The following is an 18,627-nucleotide window of genomic DNA, read 5'->3' on the forward strand; positions in this document are numbered from 1 at the left end:
AGTGAGAAACGAGAGACAGGAGACTAGTTCATTCTCATTCATTCCATAAACATGTAGAAACATTTTCGTCCACTCATTCAAATCAAACCAAATAGTGTTGCCAAGTTGTGCTTTATTAAGCTTCACTCCACTTCTACTAAACAGCAACATGTTTTTTTCTTCACTCAATACTCCTTTTCCTTCTCTCACCATCTGTTAAATCATGGGGGAAAGGGTTGGAAAAGTTGGGAATTAACAAGTTTCCACATGTTGCAGGTGAAGGTGGCACAATTTTTAATTATACCTGGACTCCACTAATTCCAAATACTTAATATAACAAATGGCAAATCAGCTCCTGGCTGCTCCCTGGATAATTGGGACTTGCTGTACTCAGAGTTTCTTCAGCGTCTGCTACATTAATTAACGCTGCAATGAACCCAGCCACAATATGTTCTGTATTTGTTCAAATTGATTCCCCTGGTAGCGTCTGTAAAAGGTGGGAAAGCACAGGACGATGAGGCTCCAACCTGAGCTTCATTAGTTCAGCTCACAACCCACTCGGCCTGCCACTGCTACCATTGAGCCCTGTGGCTTACATAGATGTTTGAGCTGGATAGTAAAGCTAGCTGAGCTTTCCTGACCAGATTACCGGCAAGTGTCAGAGCTAATGTCCTGGTAAAAGAGATACCAAGTGATTTGGATTAGGGTCTGTTGCTTTTGTTTTCCAGGACAAAGATATACACATAAAGTGTAACCTAGGTGTATGTTAGTGATATATTGTGTCTTTTCAAATGAGATTCCATAATGAAATTCATGCAGAGCAGTGTATAACGTCAGGCCTTATGGTAGCTAATTCAATTTTGTGCCTTACAGTAAAAGCCACGATGCATGCTAATCTTAATATAAAAATATAATGTGCTTCCTTTTGGAGATTGCTGTGGGAAGGTGGGCAAAAATATCATTTGATTTATTCATGGAGTATTAGACCTAAAGTTTATAAGTGGTACATGGAGATGAACAAAGAAAATGATATATTTGTCCACTTGTTTTTACAGGAAGTCATGTGTCTGAACACTTCTGCACAATTCTTTTACTCTTCGATTTTCAAGGGAGGAAAATAACACGGTTAGTTGAATATTCACCCCCCCCCCTTTTCCCTTTACTTTTCTCACTCTCTTTCTTAATCAAGCAATTTCATCATCCCTCCTCCACTCGCTCTCTTTTTCTTTCTCTCTCTCTCTCTCTCTCTCTCTCTCTCTCTCTGTCTCGCCACACACGCACACCTAGAATAATTATCCCGATCTGTGGTAGAGAGTGTCCTTCTGTCTACCAGCAATGTCTGCATTAATGGCCTCTCTTTCCCTCCTCTGGAGTCTCTACCTTTTTTGGATTAATTTCAGCTCGCCATTCTTTCTCATTTTCTCTAAGAAGATTGCGCAGAGAACCCTGTTGTACGCCCACACACAAAATCTCCTGTCTCCGCCCTTATGTGTTACAATGAGAGATAATGGTTAAGAGACAGGATTTCGAAAATGAATGTCTTTACATTCCATAAACACATTAAACTGAGTTCTCTTTGTGTGTTTGTGTGTGTGTGTGCATGCATGCGTCTGTATGGGGAAATGCGACAAAAAGGGTATGTGAAACAGAAAATAGAGAGGGTAAGAGGGAGGGAAAGAGAGAAGGACTACTTTGTGTCTGAGTGTGTTATTAAGCTTTGTGTTTTCCATAGCAAACTCAGACACTTCCAACATTTTGCCAATGTGGTTTTTCTTAGCCTGCAATATAATGAAACTGACAGGCTTTCTTCCTTTAATATTTGTCATAGCTCTAATTTCCGTTAACATCATATTTTCCCCTATTTTTAAATGTTTTCATAGAATGTTTGGTTCAGATTATTATTTTTATTGTTAGTTTTATTATATCAAGAAATAATCATGCTATGTATATAATTTAATATATTTTAGTGACTCTTCTACAAAGATTTATGCAAAAATCATCTCAATATTAATTTGCTTGAATTTTTTTTATTGAATTTCTAAACATCATTACATACAGCCGCATAGTGGGAAACAACAAGAAAAGAATACGCTAAACTCTATGGGTGTTAGTAAGTTACTGTAATAATATTACTAATGAGAGATAATTGACTGTGACAGCCATAATGAGTCAGTTCCCACTAATAGGGTTTGCTTTAATTTGACCATATCAAACCTTAGAAACATTTGAAGTAATAGAGCTAATGTCCAGATGGAGAGCGGCCACTGAATGTTTCTGAATGCAGTGAAATGTTAGATGTCCGAGTCTATTTATATTTGAATTATATTTGAAAGTGCCCAAGCAAAATTGCTCAAAAAGATGCCTGGTGTATCATCAGCCTTACTATAACCAGTTATCAGCTTTTGACTGTAGCATTTTTACAACAAACCTTACAGTGAAGAATTTTAAGTCAGTTGATTGAAGCCTGGTACAACTTAAGGGAAGTGTTTGCATTTTAACGTATCTGTGGGAAAGTCTCAATAACAAACACTCATTATGGTCACCAGGACAGCGAGGCTCCTCTCTGACAGAGGGCCTGTGCATTTGTATACATGAATAAATGTAAAGGCATCTGGTAAAGCTGAGAATACATGCGAGAATATAAGTGTCTGTGAGAACACGACAGAAGATAGACAGTCAGTATGACCGAAAAACACTCCCTCTCTTTAGCTCCCTCTTTCCGTCACACAAATGCTGTCTCACCCAGTTGTAAGGCTGCTTTCTGGTGACATACAGTATGTGTGAGGCATATGTTACACAAACATTGTCAGCGTACCACCACTTTATTGGTAAACAACAAAACTCAGTTTGGTCAATAAATGATCCGTGGGCGTGCCATCGAACTCAGGAAAGCCTTCGGCGAGTCCCTCAGGAGCGCCCTGCTGCTTTTGTTCAAAAATTCTTCAATAAATAACTACTCTTTAATGAGCCTCTTTTTTGGCGGCGAAGCGTTTTCAGACATTTGCAGCCAAATGTCTTTTGTTATTTACAGCAGCTATTTTCATGCACGCCTGGCGTCATCGATGTAAAATAACAGTAATTGCTGGATCGTTTGCAGGTTGTTTAGCTTGTGTACCGAGCCAGATGAGAACAGTTAATGAGCACAGCTTCCAGCGGCAATTAGTGAAGCAGTCGTGTACATCACAGATGATTTGCAATTAGCTAGCTACATATTATATACACTATGCCAGGAGTGCACTAGGAGCTTCGGTGTGTGTTTGTTGGAAGGGGGGGGGGGGTGGATTGGCAGAGAAGAAAGCTGTACGCAGGGATGAAGGGGACACGGGACGAGATGCTAGCGAATATTCACACCTATTTCTCATGGGAGACCTGTGCTTGAGGGGATTAGGCCCCTCCTCCTTTATTCCGCTTTATGTTATGTTAATTGGCTTAATGGTCTGTTTCAGAGACAAATATTATCCATCGTTTTGCTGCAATGTGAGGGCTACGAAGCCCGGGAAGATACAATAGCATAACACATATACTACAATGACGTTTTTATAGTTCGGCCGTCATAATCGCAATCATTCTGTATGAAGAAAAATGCCTTTTAAAGGCGCAAAATAATACCTATATCTAGTGCCTGTGTATTTAAGGCAATTTGTTCAGTGATAAAACATGGAGATGTTTTCTGGCTCCTATAGAAAGAGCGTATATGTCAAAAGAGCCAGTGTGTTTATGGTTTATTATAGTGCCGTGCATAGGAAGGGGCGGGAAATCACTTTGGTGGTTGTTTCTTGTGTGTCATCATACAGCTCCCTCTGTGATATCTGGTAAGACTGTCAGGTCCTCTGACAGACACGCCAGATGGCTCTGTGTGTGTGCGTGCGGATTATTTCATTGTTGTTACACTCCAGGATAGCAGCAATGTTGACACCTTTTAGCTGCTAAAGTTCAAACCTTAAAACATGTATGTATTAGGAAAAATACAGCCACTGAAAATCATTTGCATTAATCTACCAGCAGACTTTCTCTAAAGCCAGTTTGGTCATCAGTATGGGACTTGCAACAATTGTATAACATATTTTCAGTGTCGCAATCAGCCAGGCACGGAGGAGCGGATTGTCATTGCCATGTTTATACCAGGTTATGCTGGGATCTGACCTCATGAAGTTTCATTATTTATAAGCTTAAACCAAGTGACAAACTTCAAGTCTCTCAAATGAAACCACTCTTTCTAGAGTCAAGAACCGTTTCTGTCAGATGCGTCCGATTCGTGAACCGAAGAGCTGATGATACTGCGCATGTGTGATTCAGTGTGAATCAGACTGACACACAGCGCGTCTGAACCAAACTGGTTCTTTTGGTGATTGATTCAGAACGGATTATGTGCTAATGTTATATATAAAAAAAATATTTATGCATTTAGCAGACGCTTTTATCCAAAGCGACTTACAGTGCATTCAGGCTATCAATTTTTACCTATCATGTGTTCCCAGGGAATCGAACCCCCAACCTTGCGCTTGATAGCGCAATGCTCTACAAATTGAGCTACAGGAAGGGGTTGGGCACTTGAGTGACAGGTGGATTGCTGCTGCTGTTACCTCCGTTGCGCTAGGTGGGTGTGGATTCACCAACCAGCTCCCGCCTCTTTGCCCATTTTCGGTTATCTGGGAGTGATGCGCTGCCAAGAAGGTGACAGCCGGCTTTACCCACTTTGAACTTCAAAAACTCTCTTACAACTATGGGTGATGTCACGGACACTACATTCATGTTTTTATACAATCTATGGCTTGAGCATAATCACTGTGCATTTCTTTCTCTTGCTTCTTAGTGTCTTACAAACGGAGACATTGAGAAGCTTATAATATTTAGGTCAGAAATATATTGATACCTGTATTCATAAGGAAAAATAATTCTGTACATACTTGTGTTGTTTTAACATCTGAGCTTCAGGTTTTAGTCTCACTTCTGACAGAAAACATGTTGCTGATTATTTGCCTGCTGGGGCAAAGGAGAGCAGAAACTGAAATGCATGGATTGTGACATGGCTTCGTATCTCCCTGACAGGACCTGTCAAAATGGCCACCAGCTGACAGACTCTTTGGCAAATTTCTCCCTTGTGGAGATTAATTAGAGCACCAAATATGACACTGCAAGATGTGTAATGCAGAGTTATGATGTAGGGCTGAATAAATATTTTAAAATGGGATTTTATAAAGCTGTAATGTAAAGGAGACTGGAACTAGTCACACTTCAGAACTCCAGAAAATCCATTTTATTGATTCAGTGAATAATGTGTTATTGTTTTTTCTTGGTCTTAGGCACATTAAATGCCAAATAAATAAATAAAGAAAGAAAGCAGCATATAAATATAATACACTATTGTTTTTTCCAATAGCCAAATTGTTTAAGCTGTTTATAATAGGAAATAACATATATAAAAAAACAATATGAAATAAAATTGTCACAACTTACCCCAACCTGACAAAGTTACTGTACATTCATTACAGTTACATCTACCTTCATTACATATTTTCTTTCCTAAAAAGTATATACTCTTGTCCAAATGTATGCCTGAATATGTTGTTTTCTTGTGTTTACTCAACATTATTAGTATATAGTTACTATCACCAGGCAGTTTCACAGAACTCACACATAAACAGCACATTTATATCACAAAAATCTTCATCCCAAAAACAGCTCATGTCCACCCACATTCATAGTCTGCCCTGTGTAACTGACATCAGCAGTTCAATTCTAGCAGTTCAGTACACAGGATAAGAACATTTTTACAAGTTAAATTCAAATGATTAACTTTCACTATTTGTTAATGCAAGGTGATGCAAGAGAATGCTCTGTACTGGTTTTATTGGATCTTAATGCTGCTTTTGATACAGTTCATTGTATATTAGTTGAGAGGCTTAGACAGCAGGTTGGTATCTCTGGAACAGCCTTGGGTTAGTTTTAATCATCCTTATCAGTCAGGACTGTCTCAGTAAGAGTTGAAATATACTGTACCTCATCAACAGCACCTGTGTGAACAAACAGTGTTGTTCCCCAGGGTTCCATTTTGGCCCCATTGCCTTTTGCTTTGTATTTGCTGTATACAAAATGTAGTATTAAATGTAATGCTGCCGCTGGGCAACTGATAAGTCATTTTGAAGGCATTCACTTTTATTGCTATGCAGATGATATTCAACTATATATTTCTTTTAAGTCTGAAATAACAAGATTGTCTGCTCTTTTAAATTGTATAAACTCTATTAAAGTCTGAATATCAAATAATCACTTACAGTTAAATCCTGAAAAAACAGAAGCACTTAACTCGGCTACTGTTATTCTCCCAAAAGTGATGGAAAGTTTGGTTCTTTACAGGTGTGCCTCACACGTTCTGAAAAGTGAAGCTGAAACTTGAGTCAAAAAAGATAAATAAATTACATTTCCAATACAATTTTCTGAAATATTGGTCATTTAAGGTATAGTTGTTATCACACTGATATATGTTAAATTGTTCGTTTTTGTAACAAATTTGATTTTTGCGAGTTATTTGATGCTATAAAAATGGGGTGTGTCATTATGAATGATTGGGTCTGTAGGAGTTTGATGTATATAAAATAGATTCTTTAGTAGGAATCTGAGATCCTCAAATCAGATCCTGCTAGTTGTTCCAAACTCTAGACTGAAGACAAAAGGGGACTGTACATTTGAAGTAGTTGCTCCTAAGTTGGGGAATGCTCTTTCTCTGAAACTGAGATCTGTGGACTCTGTGCACATTTTTAAAAAGCAGCTGAAAACTCACTTGTTCAAAATTGCTTGTCTTATTTTTTTTTGTCATGTCTATTTTTATTCTTCATTTTACAATTTTGTTGTAAAGCACTTTGTTCTCTTTAAAGATGATAGAAATAAATATTACTTGTTGTAAGACATTGATGAGAGCAGAGGGAAAGAATATTTTCTTCACATTTTAAACGTATAATTTAATCCAGTTCGTCAGAGGAGTTTCTGTCATATACAATGGCCTGTTAAAGTTTTAATATATTTAATTATTACTCTTAATCTTACTGAATTAATTAGAATTTTAAAATGCAGAAGTGGATTTATTACAGCTTAAAAATATTTTTATTTGGTTAAAACTTACCACCATTAAGGGATCATTAAATACTAAAGGACATTCCAAAGAAGTTAAGAGTTGCATGATAACAAATGCATAAATTAGGAAAAGAGTTTGCAAGTATACAAGTGTTTGGAAGTCCCAGTGGACACAGCTGGGGTAATTATCAGGAAGCTAGAGAGATTAAATAGAAAAGGTTGTACTGTACCTTTTAAGGCCAGCGATCATTTGAAAGGGGAAACATTCAGTATCAGAGAATGGAGAAACATTATTAACCATAACTAGAAACACAACCTAGTTCTGTTGTAAGAAAACAGTCTGGTAAGATGAGACCAAGACAGATCTTGTAGCAGAAATTCAAAAATGAATGAAAAAATAATAAAAAATATGGTAAAAAAAATATAATTAGGAGAAAAGCTACTGATTGATGCCACAAAAATGGACCCAATAAACTTCAAGTGGATCAAGCATGGATCAGTCATGGTCAATGTCCTACCGTGGTCTTGATTTTAATGTACAGTATTTGAGCATGTGGTAAATATGTCTACGTGTCTATGTGAAAAGAATAGTTCTTGAAGTTGGTACATATCCCCAACGATTACAACAAAATATACAAATCTGTTCCCATAGCATACGTAATTTTCGTCAAGCATGTTTTCTGACATAAACAATGTGACGTTCAAATAAATGATTTTGTTAATTGTGCTTTTTGAAAGAAAACTTTCAGGGGCCAGAAAAGGAGTCGGCTAAAATGAGAAAATTGTACTTGTCATACTCTTGCAGCCTATAGAAATTCTTTGACATAATATTGAGACGGAAAGTCCTTTGGAGAGCAGGTATAAATGAAACACATTTAAAATATGCTTAATTCATATTCATGCATTTTTATGAGGGGCACTTGCAAGTTGTTGGGTAAAGGTATGAATACTTTTGCAAACCACTGTATAATTATAAAGTCTATGGTCTAAATGTTAAGTCAACAGAGTTGTTGTGTAAAGCCAAATCAAAGAATGAGCAACTTGCATCCTAAACAAACAACTCCATACTTTTGGATCAAAGAACACGGTTTGTTAGGGGCGGTGAGAGAAAGGTCAGAGCAGGCGTGTTCAATTTACAGGTTTGAAACCGTAGATTAATGCAGTCTCCCGGGAATCTATTATCAAGTGTACTCATACATGCAACAGTGACCACCATCCACCCTAAATCCAGCCACACCCTGTTACTCAATTAGGCCTGTCCCTGGCGACTGGGCAAGGGGCAAGTGTAGGGCCTGCTGAGGTCTGCCCCGTGCTAACGAGATGGGTGACAGGCGAGTCATTAGCGGCCTGTGACTGTAGAACTAGTGATGTGAGCCATTAGGGGACAGTATCCATCCTCTTCAAGTCCCAACTGAATGCAAGCTATGCTTCCACAGTCCCTGCCTGCCTCCGCAAGCCAATTAAAGTTGTTATTGGGAGACACAAAATAATTAAAGATGCACTTTGTTGTTTTTTATTTGGGTTGCTGAGGGACCGCCCCTCGCAGTGTTGCAATATGTTTTCTGATGTTTGCTTTTCAATTTCCCACTTAAGTATCAAAAATAAGCCCTGGCCAGCATAACGAAGAAGCAGTTTCTCATGCGAGGGTGTTGTAATCATGTCAACAATTTACATACTGGCATGATTGTGTTGCGTCATGATGTAATGAAAACTAAACGTGCCATTTGTTGATAAATAGGCAGCTTTAATAGTTGTATTACACATCTATCTATCTATCTATCTATCTATCTATCTATCTATCTGTCTGTCTGTCTGTCTGTCTGTCTGTCTGTCTGTCTGTCTGTCTGTCTATCTATCTATCTATCTATCTATTTATATGCACAGTTATTGTATAAGTAGTTATTATGAATTTGTCAATATAAATTTAAAATACAAACATGCTATACATTTATGTGTTGCATTCAAGACAAACAGAACATTACATTTTGGTCTATATTTCAAAACAAAAGAGAACAAATATTACTTCAAAAATGTTCATATTTAATATTTGCTTGAAATAAAATATTAGTTGATTTATTGTTTAAAATGCTTTTTATTTATTCATTAATTTGTCAGTTTGTTTCATTCTAAAACAACTACAAAGCTATTTTATTTTAATCTTTAGTTAGCATATGCAGCCAAACCATTCTAGCCCTTCATTCACAGCCCTCCATAACCCAGAATTTTTATTCAGAAGGTATAGACTTCCTCAGCACACCACTTGGGTTCCATTGTGCATGTATTATAATTTGTGTAGATTTACAGTATAAATGCTCTGCAGAAGGCTCTTTGACTCTACATCTGTTTTATCAAAGTAAACTTGTTTGTGAGCACATTTTCACTAGAGGATTCCCAAGGCCTCAAATTAAATGTCCCGTAGGTTCCAGTAGACAAGAGACAGAGCAAGGAAAAGATAGACATTATATGCACACACCTGCAAACAAACATGCAGAAATCACAAACAACTTGCCACATCATTTCATCTACACCCTAAAACAAATACGATGCAATCACGAATCAACTGTATAGCTAATTATGCATCTGTCGACACAAGCACCTTTACATGGCCTTAAAGGGGTAGTTCACCTAAAAATCTAGATTCTTTCATCATGTGTGATATATTTATATATATATACATACAGGGCCTAAAATTTACTTTTTGCCACATTTGCCAATGGCTGGTGACATGCTAAAACTTACCAGCCAAAATTGTTTTTACTGGCCATGAAACTCTTTTTGCAAAAACAGACAGTTATTACTTCTACAATGACTAAACATATTTACAATGTTTCTAATTTGTCCTGCTGGTGCATTTTCCTTCAATTTTCCCTATTAATAATAGCCATTAAACATTACAGTATAATTGAAAGCTATTATTATTAACATTTAATAGGCTCTGAAATATATAACAACTTTTCATTTAAGTGATTTTAAAACAATCTTAATTATATACAATCTCAATTATATATGCATAAAATATACAGATTGATCTTTATTCAAGCTATAAAAGTTAATCGGGGACTATAACATTCCAAGGATTTATCTTGTTAGAGTTAGGGTTATCTTAGAAAAAACAGCTGAAACATTATTCAGAATAACATTTTGAAGAAAGTAAGTCATATAGGGTCAATCATTTTTAATTAACAATTTAAAATATTTTCCTATTAAAATAAAATGTATATAAAATTAATAATTGAATAATATTTTCACATCAAACTGAAATAGCAGCATTTAAGGCTCCAAATGTTCTTTTACCATCAATTTCTTTTCCACCAATCAATATGATGCAGTTAAATGCTGCACAAACACAATAGACTGACTATGTGCAAGCCCAGCCCAAAACACTTTACTTCACACATCTATCGGGGTATTGGCATTTACATACCCTGTTATATATGCTTCCTATTGTTATTTGAATTTCACCCAGCAAAACTACAACATTCTAAACAGGACCTTTTTGCAGAGTCCTCAGAAGTGTCATTACAGAAAAGGCGTCTTCGCTGTGGGGATTGAAATCCCTGCCAAAGTCACAATCACAATGAATATAAAACAAACAGAATCAGCCAACGAAAAGAAGACTTTTCGCTCAAGTAGTCTCTCCAGATATTTGATATGCGTCCCTGCTGACCACATACTGAATAAACCAGATCTGCACGATAAAATTTATGTTGGACGATGAGCTGTCAGTGTCAATCTCAATCAAACTACCCCCCCACCACCCGCCCCGAAAAAAACCCAAAACCATAATAGTTTATCATAGGAAATAAACCTTTTGCATTACCCGTCATGACCAACATGAACAGCATTAATAAATAGTACAAAGTTTCACTGGAAAGCAGGGAACCAATTGCAAATAATTTGAATTGTAAGTTTTGTTATCTCTGAAGATGTCTGCAGCAAAGATAATGAATGGTAACAAAAGGTCAGTGAATGACGGACTGAATGAGATTGAGCATGCAGAAAGGGGAACAGTGGCTGAAGAGGACCACAAAGATTGATGAGTGGCTCTTGTCAAACAATGGTTTCATATCAGACATGCTTATTTTCCTTTGATGCATCCACTTTAACCCTTTGATTGCCATAACGAGTTTATTTCAGATCTGTGTGCACCCTATATTTGACGAGTGGTGATTTTATATTGTATGTTATAGAGATAAACAGCTGATTCTTAGCATTGAATAAAGAAAAAAGCTGTTTTTAAAACGAAACAGATGTTTATGTTTAAGCATGGCCTGACATGACCTAAAGAAATTTCAAAATGATAAATGCATATAACCATATGATAATATTATTGTTATATTTGGATCACGATATAAGAACACTGAAAGGTATCCACTATATAATACCATTCTACATTCAGTGTATAATTATTCAGAATATATTAATATATTTTTCTCACTTGGTCCTTAAACTTTGAATTTGTTTTCTTAATTTGATGTCACATGGACTATTTTATCAATGTCCTTACTACCATTCTTGGCCTTGAACGTGGTGGTTACATTGCTGTCTATGCAGGGTCAGAAAGCTCTCGGATTTCATCTAAAATATCTTAATTTGTGTTATGATAACAAACAAAGGTTTGCGGATTTGGAAAGACATGAGATTGAGTAATTAATAACAGAATTTATATTTTTAAGTGAACTATCCCTATAAGTTTTGTAAGAATAATATGAGATATTATGTATTGTGAAAAGCTCTATAAAATAATATTATTACTATTTCGTTTTCATTTATTTTTATTTCAGTTATAATGATATCCAAATATTGTAGTACTCTGGAGTTTGGATTTCCTTGTAAGCACTAATTGATAATATTTTCTTTCTTTCTATAAGGAAAATATACATTTACTGGAAAATGAACTCTTATTTATAGAGTTGGATTGAGTGAAATGCATCTTCAACCACACCACAGCACAACCTCCACTGCCCCAAGATGCCACACCTGACACCAACCGTATCAGCCAAAACCTCCATGTCACAAAAAGGCTTGATGGAGCAGTCACTCCACTCTCCATAATTATAAATATAGACATTTTCCCTGTCAGTCAGATCAGCACTGAGGATGTAATGGGCGTTGAGTTAATTGCTGAGTGAGCCACAGCAAGAGAAAGAGAGAGAGAGAGAGAGCGAATAGGGTACTAAACTGAAAACTGTCATTTCTGCCAAGCCCCTAATCATTTATTCTCCATTTTCGACCATGTTACTAAAACTCTTTGCCACTTATTACATAAATTGCAATTAGAAGTCATCATGACATGCTGCTGGGGGTCCTGACCTGTAATGGCTCCTAACACAGAGAAACCTTATTATCTGTCAAGAGGTGCTTTGGCATATGCCAGCGTTTTCTCGCTCTTTTTGTGTGACATGCTCCGATAATCTTTTGACTTCCTGTCTCCTGTAATTTAGACTTATTTAACGAAGATTATTTTACAGGCTTATGAGTGGAATAATTTTAGTTCCTTTTGTCAAATGAGAAATTGCGTGTCATGAAGAGTTGTTGAGTCAAATAAGAATTGATGCGCATGGAAAGGTTAGCCACCTGGAACTGAAGCAGCATGCGAGATGTTTGCGCCACCTTAAAAAAAATGCTGTGCCATGATCTATCGTTCAGTATTATTTCACTTAATCAACCAAATATGTTTAAAGTGAAAGAAAAACATGCAGTAATGAAGAACAATGAGTTATTTAAATCTGATTTACAAAAAAAAAAGTCATTCCAAACCTTTATGATTTTCTTTGTTCTCTGGAACACAAAAGCAGATCATTTGAAAATGTCTCTGTTTTTGGTCCATATAATGAAAGTTAATGGGGTTCAGTGTTGTTTTGGACCTGACTGATTTTCACTGCATGGACAAAACAGTCTTATAGGTTTAGAATGACATGAGGGTGGGCGAGTCAACGATGACAGAATTTTCTATTTTGGTTCCACTATCCCTTTAATTACATATAATAAATTACTCTAAAGGTTAGTGTTCAGGTAGTTATTTTAAAAAAGGACATATAATTAAAGAATTATTAATGATCGCAAATGGATTGTGATGAATCTGCCAGCCTGTGAGACAGCACAGCTGACTTGAGAAATTTGTTCACAGTGTACTGTATTACGCATTCAAAACATAATATCTTAAGAGAAAAAAAAAATCCTAATGACTTTTGTAGTCATTCATTTGGTTTTCATAAAAAAACTACTTTTGACAGGCAGCCAGCAATATAGCTACAAATAACACTTTCTGTTGTGAAAGAAACAGACTGTAACAAATGTTGCCACAATCAACACATCATTTGTTTGGGGAAATTTGTCTGCTCTCTGACAAAGCGGTAAGCCTGTGTGGGTCTAATTTGACCTAAAACAAGCAGTCCTATTAGTGATCTCTCTAATTGAATGGAGTGATATTGGTGGCCTGCTGTATGGTACTACAGCAGTGATGAACACACAGTTGCTCTGTGCGTGGGAGGCGAGCATCAGCTGGCCTCTCTCCTAGCAACTACAAATCCTTGAGCCCTTCTGTTTACAAAATGCCGGCACACACGGAGGAGCCTGGTCAGAGTTATCTGCATCCTAATGTGTAAGTTTGGATTTAAATAAAAGGCATTTAATGAACCACTCAACTCGGTCTGAGAAAAAAGCTACAACTGGTGTGCCCTTGTCATGAACACTGGGCTGCACTAGGGTAAACACTATATATATATATATATATATATATATATATATATATACACATTATACACACACACACACACACACATAAGTGTAACCCTGGACCACAAAACCAGTCATAAGTAGCACAGGTATATATTGTAGCAATAGCTAACAATACATTCTATGGTTCAAAACTATAGATTTTTCATTCATGCCAAAAATCCTTAGGATAATAAGAAAGATAATGTTCCATGAAGATATTTTGTACATATCCTACAGTAAATATATCAAAACTTAATTTTGATTAGTAATATGCATTGCTAAGAACTTCATTTAAACAACTTTAAAGGTGATTTTTTTTCAATATTTAGATTTTTTTTGGAACCTCAGATTCCAGATTTTCAAATAGTTTTATCTTAGCCACATAATGCCCTATCCTAACAAACCATACACTAATGGAAAGCTTATTTATTTAGCTTTCTGATGAATAAATCTCAATTTCAGATAATGAACCCTTATGACTGGTTTTTTGATCCAGAGTAAAACATATATAGTATTGTAAAAAGTTTGGAATCAATTCCCTTATGCTCATCAAAGGTGCATTTATGTATTTATATGCTCAGAAACAGAGTAAAAACACTTATATTGTGAAATACTACTAAAATTTTAAATAACTGTTTTCTATTGTAATATGTTTCAAAATGCAGTTTATCCCTGTAAAGGCAAACTGAATTTCCAGCAGCCATTACTCCAGTCTTCAGTGTCACATGATCCTTCAGAAATCATTTAAATACCGATTTGGTGCTCAAGAAACATTTATAATAACTGTCAATGTTGAATATAATTATGCTGTTTAATATTTCTGAAAAACCTCTCAGATGTTTGGGGTATGGGTGTGTGTGGTTAAATAGAAACGGGTGCTTTTATTCAGCAAAAATGCATTAAATTAGTCAAAAATGACAGTAAAACATTTATAACATAATGTAAATATCTACATGCATACATATTTTAAATATTATAAATATTAAGGAGAAAAAAATCGATAATTAAAAGAACCATTATTAGTCTAATAACACCAATAATAACTGAGCAGCAAATCAGAATAATTTAGAATTTGCGAGGAATCATTTTATTTTATTATTTTATTTTTTTTGGTCTGGACTAAAACGTCCCATAAACTTACATTATTGACAGAGGTCCCTCAAGTTGAACGTGGGCAGGTAAACAACAACATCCTAGTAACCCCCTAGCAACCAAACAGCAACATTCTTAGAAAAAAAAAGAAAGAAAAATAAATCGTACAAATCTAGTTGATTTAAACTACAATCGAACGTGGCATTAGCCACATCTGTTATGTTCTAAAAACTTCACATTCGAAGGATGCTCTATATGGCTTTGCGGAAGCACTTTGCCCGTGACTATGGTTACCATGGCAATTTTTTGTCAGGCTACTGACTCTACTCTATATTACCTGTAAACTATTTTTTGTTAAATCTATGTTTCAGAGTGTCAAGAATGAATCCACAGCACAGAAACTTTGACTTTCAGATCCCCGTTCGCCATTGCTGCAGCATCTGAGCCTCCGTGATGAAGGAAGCAGCCAGGAGGCGGTGTCTGATCAGAGCCCAACATTAAACATATCTGACGTCTATATCTCCATCATCATCATCCTCGCCTCTCAATGTCCAAATAACTCTTTGCATTTCCGTGCCAGCGTTTTTGCTTGAAATTCGCCTTTTTCGTCTGTTTACCCTCTGAACGATTTGAGGGATCTGAAGTTTTGCCTCAGTTTGCGCAACCGGTGTGTGAACTCGATCCAACAGCCCGATCTGATCGCTGTCCAGGCGTGCTTGTGTGTTGACACCAGGGGATTCATATGAGCGTGCCTCCGGTGATCCGGCCGCCGAGCCCCCTCCCGGGGTCGCAAGGCATTTCCTTCCAAATCCAGATCGGTTTGAGTCGGGAACCCGTGCTGCTGGACTCCGGCGAGTTCAGCCTGGCGCAGGTCCGAGAGATGGCATGCTCCATCGTGGACCAGAAGGTAACACTTTCCATATGCCTCATGTCTCATTCATTGCCGTTCACGTAAAAATCCCATATTTAATCCTAGTAAATAATCAAAGTATTGACTGGAGTCCGGAGTTTGGAAATAACTTTTACTTTTTAGACTGCTTACACATTTGGTGCTCAGAAACACAGAATTGTGAGTTTGCAGGAACTTGAAAGCTTTGTTTATATATTGGCTCTGTGTTTTAAGGCAGCATTTGTTCTAATGGATTATGTCCTTGAATGTTTAGCCTATTAATTTGTGTTAAGCTGAACATGGGCTACAGGCTTACAAACGAGCATTAAACTTTCAAAAGATGAAAATAAGATGAAGAAAATAATAGAAGATGGCGGTTAAAATGAGTCATACTGTTAGTTTACTCTATGAACTGTAGCAACAGAAACACACTGGATGTGTAGCATCATTAAGTGTTCTGCATTGCATTTTCCATTGACAGCGATGACGACATGGTGACGATGAGCCCTTATTGAACTGTGTTGGGCTTCTGCTAACACACAGCAGAGAGTACTGCAGGCCTGTCTCTTCTACTGTATTGCATTCTTTCAAAACTGTTATTATGGCCAGAGGTTTTATGCTTTGTTTGATGATGTTTGGGATATCCTACTGTACAAGTTTATGTTACACTGAGTCAACATCAAAGCAAGAGTGACTTTGGCTCACCTGATGAAACAGTTGTATAAGCTATCCTTGAACTTATTTAAACCATGCATTTTCAAGAACGACGTAAGAACTGTTAAATAATCAGATTAAATGGATACAAATTGCTGATCAAAAACACTGTATCTGCATTGTTGCTCTGGAGTTTTCAGTTTTAACCAACTTTCTGTTGGCAGAATCTATCAGTTGTGATGTAATGAAGTAAACTGAATTTTAAGACAAAATGGAGCTCCTATAGTAAAGTAAAAATGTAGGCCAAAAACATTTTACCTGCCCTCATATTTCTCCAAATCCAGATGGAAATGGTTCTTTAGCAACACTCTTTGTACTTTTCCATACTTTTCTCCCCTAAAGTTCTGAATTATTGGTCAAACATGATACACAAGAACTCAAATGAAGTTTCTGTGCCAAGTTTCCAGATGTCACAAAGAAGTTCTATTGTGTATCTCAAAGTTATTGGTTTGGAACAAAGGATTTCAGTGAATAATGTTATATTTCAGTTTTTCCTCAAAAAAAAAAAAAAAAAAAAAAAAAAAAACCTACTGTGTGGGTTTAGAAGACTTGAAAGATATTGAACATAGACTGAAGTCATCAACTATTTGAAACTTAAAAATTGCTTACTGTATGTAAATTATAAATAACTGATAAATAATGTTAATGTTGTTCATTCTGATAAATATAGTTAATGGCTTTTAGTTAATTTATTTTATTTTTTAAAGTAACTTTGTTGTGTTTGGAATGACATGAAAGTGAAAGCAACATTTGACAACCTTTATGCAGTAAAAGAGCATGTGAACTCACAAGTACTCACAAGTAACAGAGTTGTAACACAGCAGTCAGACTGTCACCACAACCTAAAAGGTGCATATGATGACATCTGCACAGTTATTAATATCTTTTGCAAGTTGCATATTCTGTTTTGTAAGCACCTGTGCTGTGACACATCACCAGAATAATGCTAGCTCCATAAATATTTCTCATTGCGCGCGTCTTACAAAGTTTGTGACGAGACAGGAGGTGTTGACAACAACATAATTCCCCACCATTATCAAACATTGTTTTCTTCCCAAAATCTCATTCCCTCCCTTGAGGCTTCCTAGTATATTCTGCGACATGAAGTGCAGAGGTTGCAGTCTGTAGTGTTTTAAGACATACAGGTGTTAAAATACAGAGCAGTATTTTGATAAGCATAACAAAAACAAGCGTCATGTGACACTTAACAAGAAACACCTTTTTTTTAAGGCCTGACATTGTCAGTATGTGTTTTGGAAAATAGAAGTACTTGTTTAAATATATTTAGAAGACAAAATGCAAATGAGAACAACAGATCTGCAACCTGAGCTCCTTCAACGCCTTGTACATACATTCTCAAACGGGGAGGCTCTCTTGAGCATAAGCACTCAGAGCATTTAACACTTTAAATAGTTGGATGTGAGATGTTGTATAAGTGTGTATGAGGTGAAGGTGGCATTGTTGTGCAGTCTTAAACAATTCTGTGCTCACATTGTTTAGTTGTACTGTATGTGTTCGCAGGATGGAGGGAGTAAGCTTAGTTTTGTATGTCTACCCACAATACTGTGCTGTTGCATGGGTGTTCATATAATGGAAAACAACATGTAGCTCAGACGTAAATGCAATCTGACAACCCATAGCTGTCACTTTGAGTCACACTTCATTTCCTTCTCTTTTCTTTTATTGTTACATATAGGGTCTGATGTGTGACAACATATGTGTGACAACAAATGAATGTAATCCTAACAATAGAACTGTTCAGTTTCTTCATACGTTAATTCCCTGTCGTACTACAGGCAGAATTAATCTTTAAAGGAGTAGTGACAATAAAAACTTTGCCTTCGTTTACTCCATCCTCATCTTGTTCCAAACGGGCATGGTTTTCTCTCTTCCGTGGAACACAAAAGCAGACATTTTAATAATGCACTTAAGGGTATTTTCCACGCATTTACAATGAATGAGGATTTTAGCTTTCAAATGCCTAAAATCTAAAAGTAGTCAATGCAACTTGTGATGTACTCCATAGTTTCAGATGGCTTCAGTTAGAACTTGACTCACAAAAAGGTTAGATTGGTTTTGTAAAATAGATCAAATGATTAATCAAAAAGATCTTAATCAAAAGAATGATTCATTTACAAATTGGACATGATTTCTGCTTACTT

The 18,627-nt window shown here is 36.4% G+C and overlaps 1 protein-coding gene across 3 annotated transcripts in view; it reads left to right on the top strand.

Moving 5' to 3' along the window:
• Positions 1 to 14,946: 14,946 nt before the first annotated feature.
• Positions 14,947 to 18,627, top strand: part of prkd1 (protein kinase D1) — a 35,253-nt gene continuing 31,572 nt past the window's right edge. For all 3 annotated transcript variants that reach the window (XM_026286315.1, XM_026286316.1, XM_026286317.1), the window contains exon 1: positions 14,947 to 15,769. In XM_026286315.1, coding sequence (XP_026142100.1) covers positions 15,605 to 15,769 — 165 coding nt within the window. In that variant the 5' untranslated portion in view covers positions 14,947 to 15,604. The remainder of the gene's footprint in view (positions 15,770 to 18,627) is intronic.

This window comes from Carassius auratus, chromosome 17 (assembly GCF_003368295.1).
Source record: "Carassius auratus strain Wakin chromosome 17, ASM336829v1, whole genome shotgun sequence".
NCBI classification, from domain to species: Eukaryota; Metazoa; Chordata; class Actinopteri; order Cypriniformes; family Cyprinidae; genus Carassius; species Carassius auratus.